Raw genomic sequence first — 13,495 nt, 5'->3', positions numbered from 1 at the left:
TTTCCTAATTGGCCAAAGAAAAACAATTTTACCAGTTTATAATTTCTTATATGCTTTTGAAATCTTTTTTACTTCTATTTCAATTAAATTTAGATAGTATTCTTTGGAGAGTAATAAAAATTTGTTAAAAGTATGACTCATTATTGTAACTTTAAAACATTTTAATAAAAGTCATAAAATAAAACTTTACTTGAATATGATGTGTCAAAATGTTAATTTTCCCATCTACAGGTGTCTTTGGAAAACACTGCGAGTTGAATAGTTACGGATTTGAGGAGCTGTCATATATGGAATTCCCCAGCTTGGATCCCAATAACAACTATATTTATGTCAAATTTGCAACTATTAAAAGTCATGCTTTATTGCTTTACAACTATGACAACCAGACAGGGGATCGGGCTGAATTTCTGGCCCTTGAGATTGCTGAAGAAAGGTTAAGATTCTCTTATAATTTAGGCAGTGGTACCTATAAACTCACCACCATGAAGAAGGTGTCAGATGGACATTTTCACACTGTGATTGCCCGGAGAGCAGGAATGGTAAGATATTCACTTTGCATTAAAATTTGCTTTATTGTTGTATATCCAGTCAGCCAGGCTGGAAACTTGAAATGTTAAAGCATGAATTGTGGTGCAAATTAAGTTCAATTGTACATATTCTCTTAGAGAAAAATCTCCCGGAGAACAGGGATTTAGCAAATTGCAGTGTCCCAGATTATTGATGTATCCAGTCATACTGAATCTGACAGAATTAGAACAAACATGGAGTCTGGTAATATACATCAATTGGTTCTTATATTAGCCATAGTGATTTTCTAACACTGAGAGTTGAAGCTGATGGGGTTTAGTCGATCACAACCCTCCAAGCATATATAAGGTATCCATATTGCTAAGATATTGTCCATGGGCTCTGGTGTAGAATAGAGGATTTCACCTGATGACCTCCAAGGTCCCCTTAAACTTCGTGAGCATACTTTGATTTTATCAAAGAAGGACTTGAGAGCAAGAGGGAGGACAAAGAAAGAGGCACCATGAGATATACCCAACGGGAAAGAGAAAAAAGGAAAAAGCTATTTCAGTTCATTTGTAATGGATCACCACAGTCATCAGGTTTTAGTGGGGGGAACCCCTTGTCATTATCTCTTCAGTCAGAGGAGAAAATTCCCCTTATTTCGGAATACATCCAAAGTAAGGCCCCTACTGGATTTTTAATCTGTCGCGTTCTACGGTTCAAAGGATTTTGTTGGAAACTGGCAAAATCATTAACTTCTCAGATCTGAATCATAGCAAAGACAGGATAAAAACATCTCAATTTACAGCAGTACTGGTAGAAAAATTCAGCAGTAAAAGAGAAGGTGCATTTAACTCTGAAGATGAAATTGAATGAGCTTTTATTCAAATAAAACTTTCCCTCAAGTATTTTTCCTTTGGGTTGTATCACCAAGCTTTTATAAAATAAGAAAAATATGTCAAGTATGAACATTGCTGAAAATATGATGCCATATACAAGTTTTCCTAATGAAAGCATTCATAAATGTCCACATGACTCTAGCTTATGGTAAGCTTAGGAATGTCTAGAATGGATGGGTACTTTACATAGTAGACATAGAGAGATGTGTTACCATTTTGTCTTAGAAATAAATTGAAAGGAATTGTGCTTAAATTAATAGTCAAAATAAGCATATATTGTATTATGAAAACCTAATACCTCTTCTCGGAGAAGGCAATGGCAAGCCACTCCAGTGCTCTTGCCTAGAAAACCCCATGGATGGAGGAATCTGGTGGGCTGCAGTCCCTGGGGTCGCTAAGGGTTGGACACGACTGAGCGACTTCACTTTCACTTTTCACTTTCACACATTGGAGAAGGAAATGGCAACCCACTCCAGTGTTCTTGCCTGGAGAATCCCAGGGAAGGGGGAGCCTGGTGGGCTTCCATCTATGGGGCCACACAGAGTCGGACACACCTGAAGTGACTTAGCAGCAGCAGCAACAGCAGCAGCAGAATACCTCTTCTGAGACTGAATGTCACTCAGTTTTATAGATCACTGGAAAAATTAACATTTAAAACAGTTAACTAAAAATGGCATGAAAGTCTTCACATAAAATTGAGAATGTAAATGTTTCCTAAAATTGATAGTATTGATGATAATTTCTTTGAGAAGGTGGCAAGAAAGAAATTTGCACAGCTTATGAGGGTTTATGAAGTTTATAATCAGTTACAGTAATTAACATAGGAAAATTTTTAAATAGTTTAGCCAGTAATATTTGATGCACAGTAAGTGTAAATCCGCTGGATCGTGGATAAAGTAAGAGAGTTCCAGAAAAACATCTATTTCTGCTTTATTGACTATGCCAAAGCCTTTGACTGTGTGGGTCACAATAAACTGTGGAAAATTCTGAAAGAGATGGGAATACCAGATCACCTGACCTGCCTCTTGAGAAACCTGTATGCAGGACAGGAAGCAACAGTTAGAACTGGACAGACTGGTTCCAAATAGGAAAAGGAGTATGTCAAGGCTGTATATTGTCACCCTGCTTATTCAACTTATATGCCGAGTACATCATGAGGAACGCTGGGCTGGAAGAAGCACAAGCTGGAATCGAGATTGCCGGGAAAAATATCAATAATCTCAGATATGCAGATGACACCACCCTTATGGCAGAAAGTGAAGAGGAACTCAAAAGCCTCTTGATGAAAGTGAAAGAGGAGAGTGAAAAAGTTGACTTAAAGCTCAACATTCAGAAAACAAAGATCATGGCATCTGGTCCCATCACTTCATGGGAAATAGATGGGGAAACAGTGGAAACAGTGTCAGACTTTATTTTTGGGGGCTTCAAATCACTGCGGATGCTGATTGCAGCCATGAAATTAAAAGACACTTACTTCTTAGAAGGAAAGTTATGACCAACCTAGATAGCATATTAAAAAGTAGAGATACTACTTTGCCAACAAAGGTCTGTCTAGTGAGTTCAGTTCAGTTCAGTTCAGTCGCTCAGTCGTGTCCGACTCTCCCCAACCCCATGAATCACAACACGCCAGGCCTCCCTGTCCATCACCAACTCCCGGAGCTCACTCAAACTCATGTCCACAGAGTCAGTGATGCCATCCAGCCATCTCATTCTCGGTCGTCCCCTTCTTCTCCCGCCCCCAACCTTTCCCAGCATCAGAGTCTTTTCCAGTGAGTCAACTAGTCGCATGAGGTGGCCAAAGTATTGCAGTTTCAGCTTCAGCATCAGTCCCTCCAATGAACACCCAGGATCGATCTCCCTTAGAATGGACTGGTTGGATCTCCTTGCAGTACAAGGGACTCTCAAGAGTCTTCAGGCTATGGTTTTTCCCGTGGTCATGTATGGATGTGAGAGTTGGACTGTGAAGAAAGCTGATCGCTGAAGAATCGATGCTTTTGAACTGTGGTGTTGGAGAAGATTCTTGAGAGTCCCTTGGCCTGCAAGGAGATCCAACCAGTCCATTCTAAAGGAGATCAATCCTGGGTGTTCATTGGAAGGACTGTTGCTAAAGCTGAAACTGCAATACTTTGGCCACCTCATGCGAAGAGTTGACTCACTGGAAAAGACTCTGATGCTGGGAGGGATTGGGGGCGGGAGGAGAAGGGGACGACAGAGGATGAGATGGCTGGATGGCATCACCGACTTGATGGACATGAGTTTGTGTGAACTCTGGGAGTTGATGGTGGACAGGGAGGCCTGGTGTGCTGTGATTCATGGTGTCGTAAAAAGTCGGACACGACTGAGCAACTGAACTGAACTGAAGTATAAATCGGCCCTATTTATTTTTTCTGAAATGTGAAGTATTTAAGATCTACTTTTACAAATCCCACCTAAATATATATTTTTATGGTCAGTCTCACAAAATCATATGCAATATTGATAAAAATGTGATACTCAAGAAACAAACCATTTCCATACATAATGAAAGACAGGAAACCTGATTCTTTTGCATTTAAGTCAAAGGTAATGTTAGTTAACTTGGTTAAACACCCTGTTTTATGTTTCCTACCTTTGCTTTGCTTTAATTAAAATTTACCTCAAATGAAAGTCCTTCTTATGAATGCTCTAGTATTTATTTTTCTTCTCTAGAAGTGGAGAAAGTTGGATTAGTCTTGTTCTATGGTATTCAAGTAAATTTAGGTAGAGTCTTTGGTTTTCTCCATTAGGAGAAACCATCAGTCCTTCTGTGTTTCTGGATTTGGGATCAGGCTTCTTAATATTTACTAGCCATGCTGTGAAATACCGCACTCTGAATAACAACTTTATAATTTCACCAGTGAAAATATGCAAAGTTTTGCAGAATTTCACTGCTGTTTGGAAAACAAAGGAGGGGCATCACAACAGCCTTGCCGAGCACAGAATAACATGAATATGCAACAAGCTTGGTCTTAAAGTGGATCACTGTCATCCCCTGTGGCCACTGCCCAATATGGAGAGCCCTGAATTCCATCATATTCTTGAGCCTGATGACCACGACTTCATGACTTTGTTTCTTGATCAAATGGAGTATTAATATGTCATACTAAACAGAAGGTTTTTTCCTCAGGGGAATGTGCATCTCTTAAGATACAAAAATGATTACTGTAAGTTGTGATTTAAATGATATTGGTGAGTTACTGTTGTATGATAATATATAATAATGCATTCACACTATAGATAAATATACTGTAATATGCCATTTGTAAAGAATTATTCTTAAAAATGAAAAGAGCATCTATATGACTTGTTTAAATCATCTCAAACTTTATCTTTATTATAAGCATTACAATCTTTGAGTTTGCAGTAGTATTTATACTTCCAAAATCTTTTTGTGAATATGACTGAAATATTATTGGAAATAAACTTTTTTAAAATTAGACATCTTTTTTTTGTTTGTTTTCTGGAACAGCTAGATAGTAGGATAAGCATTTTCCTTAAGATTGTAATCCCAGGAAGCTGTCTCACACCTAACATACGATATCCTAAGAGATATTAATGACATTTTTATTCTTTCATCTGTAAAACAGGGGTGCTAGAGAAGATTTTTTAAAGCACTTTCCCACTTCTTACATGTAATAGTTTCACAGTTTTAGCTTTAGGTATACAAAGAAAATGTGTACCCCTAATTGGATCATGTATTATAACTGTGGGCTTTCCTGGTGGATCAGATGGTAAAGAATCTGCCTGCAATACTGCAGACCTGGGTTCGATCCCTGGGTTGGGAAGATCTCCTGGAGAAGGGAATGCCTACCCACTCCAGTATTCTTTCCTGGAGAATTCCATACATGGGGGAGCCTGGCAGGCCACAGTCCATATTGCCAATGCTTCATCTGAATTATAATTGTATGATACTATTGGGTGGCTCAGAAAGCTTGCTTGAATTTTTCCGTAAGTTGTTATAGAAAAAAGAAGTGAACTTTCTGGCCAACTCAAAGCATCAAAATTTTAATTCAATTTAAAAATCATGCCCACATAGAAACAAAATGTATTATAGTATACTATTGGGTTACTCAGAAAATTCATTTGGATTTTTCCATAATATCTTATGGAAAAATCCAAATGAACTTTCTGGCCCACCCAATATATCAAAATTTTATTTCAATTTAAAGATCATGTCCATGCAGAAATAAGTCCTGGGTAGTGTTAGCTGAAAAGAACAACAGGGGTGATAGAGTTCATACTGAACATTTCTTTCTCTTGCTTTATAGGCAGCTTCTTTAACTGTAGACTCTTGTTCTGAGAACCAAGAAGCCGGATACTGCACTGTTAGTAATGTGGCAGTTTCAGATGACTGGTAAGTAAAATTATTAGTTTGATCTTTATTATTAATTAAAATTCAAAGTGAAATTATGTTTTAAAATAATTTTATTATGCTAAGTATTATATAAAAGTTGAAGGTATTTTCTTCTCTCTAAAGGAATTTTCATACTAGACAACAAGAAGTTAATAATTAGTCTCCAGAATGTGTAAAAACGGTGTAAACATGAAGTGGTACAGATGAGGATAAAGCTAGAGAAAGGAAAGCTTAACATAGCCTATCCTCTTTCAGAAGCCCCATGAAACAGTTGCACGTGACTGGGGTCCTTCAAGAAGGTTAGGATAAGGATCCCATCCTCTTTTAAATGTATTTTTGAAAGTTGTATGTGATAATGATTGACAGATATTTTTCACTAGTGCCTGAAGGTGAAATACAATCTTACTTCACCTAAAACATAAGTGATTTTTATAGAAATAGTTACAGAGAGAGAAAAAAAATTGATAACATCATCCATTTGCTTTAATTGACGTACTCGATTCCTTATTATCTCTGTAGTGAAGGAAAAACGTAATCTGACATTAATAGTAACATCACTTCTACTGCATTTTATTTTCTTTCTGATAGTATGCGCCTTCTCAAAAACTTAACATTGTTATATACATCTCATTTGACTAACTGAAAATATTATTTCCACTAGTTTTGTAATTTTCTGTACCCTAAAAATTCTAACAATTCTGTAGGTATCTGTTTAGAAAACATGCATCCGTAAGTAATGTTTTCCATTGATATATACTGTCTTAATACATGCCAGGAAAAGTTTCAATCATCCTTTCTTAAACTAAATATTCTACAGTAATCTACTGCATTGATACTAATATACATATCTTTGCTTTCTTATTTTTGACTGAAGTATAGTTAAGTTACAATGCTGTGCCAATCACATATCTTTCCTTTCTTATGTAGGACTCTGGATGTTCAGCCTAATCGAGTCACAGTTGGTGGTATTAGAGCACTAGAGCCAATCCTTCAGAGGAGAGGACATGTAGAAAGTCATGATTTTGTTGGGTGTATAATGGAGTTTGCAGTCAATGGAAGACCTCTGGAACCCAGCCAAGCTTTGGCAGCACAAGGGATCCTAGATCAGTATGGCAACCTCATTTCTTACTATTGTAGAGGAAACTGTAAATACCAAAAGTGTATGATAATTGAACATCAAAAGATGAAACTGTTGTGCTCAAAGCTCCAAAAATACCAAGTGTTTTATGCTGTTTTGAATTTTAAGTATTTCCTTATAGCTGTGAGATTATGGGAAAATATATGGATGTGTGCATATATGCATGTATATACTTTACATAGTTGTGAAAAGTACATAAGTAAATCACATACAAAGGAACCTGGCACATAGTAATATATAAGGGTTAGCAATAATGTGTACAAAATCGATTAGAGATTAAATAGTTTTGCATTTAAATATATTATTCCCTGGGTCTGGCTCTAGACTCAAATAAAGGGACAAGGCATATCCCTGCTCTTGAGGAGTTCTTATTCTCTTTAAATTCCTGATTACTGGACTCTAGTGCAGCCATAATTAATGCCTAGCAATATATTATATTCCCCTAATTTAGTTACTTTCCCCTTCTTCAGTAGCTATATCATTCCTCTTCTTTACACAAACTTCAGACATCATCTCTTGCATTGTTTTCCCAGCTAATGAATTTGCTTCCTAACTTGCTTAGAAAATTGAGGTGGATAAAAGCAAAACTTTCCAAAACTCATTTCTCCACAGCTGCCCATGCAGCCTTTAGTCCACCCAATAGCTGATCACTGAATGAATTGTTCCTAATTCTGAAAAGACCAACACCCCTTTTACACCATAGACTTCATCTCCCCAAACTTTCTTAAAACAGCAATCCAGCTTTCTAAACAGTGTTTTTCTTATTTCAGTTTAGGCTACTATTTCTTCCACTTCATAGTTTTAAAAAACTTTGTTATCTTATTTTCCATTTTTCTATCTTTGTCAAAGTGACCCATAACCACTGTGTTGCTAAAATCAATGGTCAAGTCTCCACTTATTTGAACTTCAGCAACACTGAGAACAACTCTGTTAGTTTGTCCACCAGCACATGGTACACAGTTGGTTTTCTACTCTCATTTTTCTCATCTTAACTTCTTCTGTTTTGTATCTGTATTCATTAAGTCATTAAAAATTTTTCTTAAACTCATTTTATAAAGTCCTTGTTTTTAAGTACTGTCTCTACAGCTGATAACTCTGAAATGTTTATCTGAAACCTGACCTCTCCTCTGAACTTTACCCTCATATCTGACAGTATACACAATATCCAGGGTGTATTTCTAACAAGTCCTTCAAACTTAATTTTAAGAGTGAACTTCTGACCTTCCTTCCTCACTCCTCCCAAACCTACTCCTTGTATTTTGTCTCATCTCAGATAATAATAACTCAGTCCACACACTTGGTCAACCACAATTTCTATACCACCTTTGACTCCTCTCTTTCTGACAAAATGTGATATGTCAATCTACCAGCAAACAGTTGCTGCTGCTGCTAAGTTGCTTCAGTCGTGTCCGACTCTTTGCGACCCCATGGACTGCAGCCTACCAGGCTCCTCCGTCCATGGGATTTTCCAGGCAAGAGTACTGGGGTGGGTTGCCATTGCCTTCTCCAACCAGCAAATAGAATGATTCTTAAAAAACAGAAGTCATATCAATCTGCTATATTTAAAATAGATAAACAACAAGGACCTACTGGATAGCATGGGGAGTTCTGCTCAACACTCAATGATAACCTAAATGGGAAAATAATTTGAAAAAGAATAGAAATATGTATATCACTGAACCAGTTTGCTATATACCTGAAACTAACACAACATTGTCAATCAACTCTACTCCAATATAAAACAAAACAAAAACAAAAAAAAAAGAAAAGAAAAACAGAAATCAGTTCTTACCCTGACTTATATGACTGATCTCCCCTTTGTCAACCAAAAGGACCTGGAATGTAAAGAAGCATAAAGGCAGTTTATTTGGGATCTTCAGACTGCAATTTACAGGTCACAGATTCCAGAGGAGCCCAAAGTAATGTCCCATTGGAAAGAAAATGAACAAGCATTTTGTTTGTTTGTTTGTTTAGTAGGAGAAAGAGGGAAATTAATGCAGGCTTACACAAGTTGCTTATCAAAGCTTTGGACTGGAGGGTAAAATTATTCTACACGTATGACTGGATTCTGGAGCACACCTCATTTGTTACTAGGGGAAAGTGTATTTTCTTTAATCCAGGGAAAGTCTGGTTCTCAGCATTATTCTTTCCTTTTTGCAACTCAGCATCTCTTCAGCAGTTTTAATGTAGTGTTCAGCAAAGGTCCCCCATGGACAGCAAACATGGAAGTCCTCAGGTCATGTTCCAGCCATTTCTAACACAGTTCTTTTCACATCCTTATCATCCTTACCATTATCTACCTCTTCTCCTTGTTCATATCACTGGTCTGACTATATTCAGCCATTTGGTGTTCTCAAACATGCCAAGGACACTTTCACTTCAGGACTGTCTCACTTGGCTCTTTCCTCTGCCTGGAGTGGTCTTTGACCAGGTACACTTTGCTCTCTCACTTTATTTAGGACTTCATGAAGACAAATCCTTCCTTCACTGTCTAATCTCTAACCTCGAGATCCAGGAACATCCTCAAAATACTCCTAGTCCTTCTTCTCTGCCTTAATTTTCCCGCAGAACTTCCTTCTTTCTAAACATACTACATATTTATCTAAAGTTTTTTGTCTGCCTCCCCTACAAGGAATAAAAAAAGGTATTCCATGAACACATGGATGTTTTTCATCATTTTATCTCCATGCTTAGAACCACGTTTGACATGTAGTAGCCATTCAGTAAAGATTAGTTGCATGAGTCATTTAATGGAGAAGCTGGGTACTCAAATAAACATGTAGCTCCGAGTGCACATGAACCAAATTGTTTATTTGACCAAGAACTTTTGCTCAATTAAGAATTAATTTAAAGAAGAAATTCTCACCTCTTTCTTTACTGTTTAAGATGTTTTGCTTAATCTTGTCTTTTATGAATGAGGCAGGGCGTATGTTACAAGGCAACTTTTAGTTTGATGAGATGCTCCAAATATAGTTGCAACCTAAGTTTCAAAGAATAGAGTTCATGAAAACTAAACAGGTTAATAAAAGTTTATATCTAATTTTATCAAATTTCTCCCCCTGCCAGCTTTGTGCTTTATGTGTCTTTATTCTGATTTTATTTTAGATGCCCCAGACTAGAAGGCGCTTGTACTCACAGTCCCTGCCAACATGGTGGCACGTGTACAGATTACTGGTCATGGCAGCAGTGTCATTGCAGGGAAGGACTGACTGGGAAATACTGTGAAAAATGTATGCAAGCTATTTTATCTTCCACTGGAAATTCTAATGACCATGAAAAGTATAGATATATGTGCCTCAATATGTAATTGAATTAAAAGTATTATGTTTTGATGCTATTGAAAATATTAAATGGGGAATAATTGGTAAAATATAGTGACATGTTTTAATTCATGTTCTCAACCCAAGGGAGAGTAAACTCCTTTTAGAAATATTTACTAAATATGTCCTTAGTTTTCATTTTATAAATATATCATTTATAAATGATATATTTTTGTTATTTTTGTTTTACCTATAGGAATGCTTAGAAATTTACACAACCAGAGCTATATTCAGGTTTTGGTTTAATATTATCTAACTTTATGGGATATTTCTGTGGTAAACATGTGTTTGGTTGAAAAGTAAAAGTACTGAAACGCTGAACACTGAGTTCAAAACATGCAATGGCAATAAAAGCTATTATAGTTAAAGGTGATACTTAAATTTTAAATTGCAATTATTGAAATTGGTTTTAAATATTACTTTAAAAATTCTTTTATTAGTTATTTGTTTCTAAATCCTAATATTATTAATAAGATACTAATGACATTTAAGAGTTTATTAGAGAATGGCATTCTCTAGTTTTGGGCTATATATAACTAACTCTAGTGGAATCTTTTTAATAGAATTGCTTTGTTGTCAGATAAGTAGTTACTACCTAAATCATTGCACCTATCTGACCACTTTTCAAGTAGTCATTTGATTCTGCTATGAGAATGAATAGAATATTCATACATATGATTAAGTATATACTATAATCAAAAAGATCTTAGTAGCAGAGATATGATTGTATTTATTTAGGATAAAATCAAAACACAGAAAAAGTGCATTTTCACATGATATTTTTTAAAGTAATGAGTATTTAGTAAGTAGGAATCTAATTATGTTTGGAAAATAAAATGCCACTCACATGAGAAAAGTCTGTGGTTACTTTTTAAAAATTGAGGTAGAATTCATACTACATAGTTTACCTTCTTAAAGTGTACCATTCACTGCTGAAATCTTTTTGAGCTCATTTTCTTGTTCTCTCTTTAGATCTGTTAGCTATAACTTACTTAAGTACTTCAGAAGTGTGAACACTTATTAGATTATGAAAATATAATATATATGATAATTATACATGGTTGCAAATTAAATCTATATACTTATTAGTACTAATAAAGCTAGTTGCAAATATGAATGTTTGTGGCCTTCTTTTTTCAAATGTTAGAGACTTTAAAGATTATTCATTTTAGAAACACAGTAAAACTTATAATTAAAAATTTTCAACTGTGTATTTTTAAAATGTAGCTATCGCTCCAGGTATTCATAGTGAATATAGCATGTATCAAATATTTTAATGAATATTTTCCAAATGAATAATTGTAACAAAGTGTTTTACATTTCATGGTTCCGACATAGATTTAAGCATTTGAAATCAACTCACACAATAATTCTCAAGTGGCAATTATTTTTTCAGAGGAGGATTAGGGGACACTGATTCCAAATCCTTAATGATTTCATTGTTCGGTTTTATAAATTTTTGTCACCAAAGAAACTCTAAGAAATGCTTGTTGGATGCATTCATGTTTATCTCTCTTTGTTGTCTTTTAGCTATCACCCCCGACACAGCCTTATCATTAGAAGGCAAAGGGCGCTTGGACTACCACATGAGTCAGAATGAGAAGCGGGAATATTTGTTGAGACAGAGCATCCGAGGTGCCATGTTGGAGCCTTTTGGTGTGAACAGTCTGGAAGTAAAATTCAGGACAAGAAGCGAGAATGGCATTTTAATCCATATCCAAGAAAGCAGCAATTACACTACTGTGAAGGTAAGATAAAAGCTAATGGTGACTTCATTTGATTAGACTGCCTGCTGTGTCATGGTTTAAATCACTTCTCCCATAATTTCTATCCTTTTCTTTACAACCCATTAGAGTTCCGACTAATGCTGGGCAGTATTCCAATATCATCTATCTTAACTATTCCTCAGGCATTGGCCAGAGTAACAAAGATCTGAATGGTTTGGTTTCTAAACACTTTTGTTTAGAATAGAGACCACTGCTGGGTAGGCCAGCAAAGAAAGTATTTGTTGCAATCTATTTTGCCAGACAAAAAATTTATATTGTTTTTAACCCTACTTTAAAACAAAGTAAAGCCAAAAGATATGTCTTTGAAATGGAAAAAATACTTTTTTTCCAAGAATTATTCCAAACACTTACATGTCCTATATTAATTGGCAGGACAAGCATAATTTTTTTTTTGAAATTTTCTGCCTTTATTCTGGAACATATTTATATTTGATTCACTATCCATATAATGCCTGTGAAATTAAATATCTTTAGAATTTATTGTAAGTAAAATTTCAGTTAGCTTCTCCAGATAATTTCTAAATAAAATTTCTGCAACATTATATTTCATGGTTCATTTATAATTAGGCTTTTTACACATCTTTTTTTTCTCAGCTATAAATGAGTTGTATATATATATATTCAGTATATTATAATTCTGCTCATAATTTTTATATTACCAGCAGAATTATTAGAATTTATATTAATAAATGAAGAAAACAAACCCATATTTCCTGAATTATTTCCACTTACATATCAATATTTTGAAAATTACTAAAAGCTTAGTTTATAAAGAAAGAAGCAATATACTTAGAAAATTAGTAGGTTCAATTCACATACAATGCTAAAAATAAAAACAGACATTCACCTCTAAACTTCAGCCTCTTTATTCTCAAAATTTTCTCCATCCAAGAGAACTCTGGTTGGTACGTGGCCTCTTATTTTGTCACTGAGTCATGTCTGACTATTTTGCAACCCCGTGGCCTGTAGAAGCCTGGTAAGCTTACAGTCCATGGGGTCGCATAGAGTCGGACACGACTGAGCGATGGAACAGAATGGAACGGAACGGCCTGTAGCCCACCAGGCTCCTCTGTCCATGGGATTTTCCAGGCAAGAATGCTGGAGTGGGTTGTCATTTCCTTCTCTAGGGGATCTTCCTGACCTAGGGATCGAACCCATGTGTCCTGCATTGTCAGGCACATTTTTTTTTTACTGCCACCAGGGAAGCCAGTATATACCTTTAAATATTTAGTACAAAAAGAAATATTTCTAAGATTCTCATAATCTTCCTGGTCTAGCCATTCCCAACTGGGTGTGATTTTGATTATCAAAGCCTGGAAATATATTTTATTGTCATGGTTGTTGGGGGCAGGGGAGAGGGGCCCTACTTCTGGCATCTCGTGGTTGGAAGTCAAATATGCTGCTAAATATCCTTCAGCACACAACATAATACCCTGTAAGAAAGAACCATCCAGTCTGAATGTCAGTGC

At 35.8% G+C, this 13,495-nt stretch overlaps 1 protein-coding gene across 1 annotated transcript in view; it reads left to right on the top strand.

Annotated features, from left to right (window-relative positions):
* The window catches only part of FAT4 (FAT atypical cadherin 4), a 183,898-nt gene that overhangs the window by 154,690 nt on the left and 15,713 nt on the right, over window positions 1-13,495 (top strand). The window contains exons 11-15 of the mRNA XM_055405783.2: window positions 232-539; window positions 5,696-5,781; window positions 6,709-6,888; window positions 10,025-10,149; window positions 11,770-11,987. Of these exons, the coding sequence (XP_055261758.2) occupies window positions 232-539; window positions 5,696-5,781; window positions 6,709-6,888; window positions 10,025-10,149; window positions 11,770-11,987 (917 nt within the window). The remainder of the gene's footprint in view (window positions 1-231; window positions 540-5,695; window positions 5,782-6,708; window positions 6,889-10,024; window positions 10,150-11,769; window positions 11,988-13,495) is intronic.

Source organism: Moschus berezovskii, chromosome 19 (genome assembly GCF_049115385.1).
Source record: "Moschus berezovskii isolate FMDL1 chromosome 19, NW_MosBer_1.0, whole genome shotgun sequence".
In the NCBI taxonomy this organism is placed as follows: Eukaryota; Metazoa; Chordata; class Mammalia; order Artiodactyla; family Moschidae; genus Moschus; species Moschus berezovskii.
This window is presented reverse-complemented; position numbering and strand designations above follow the sequence as displayed.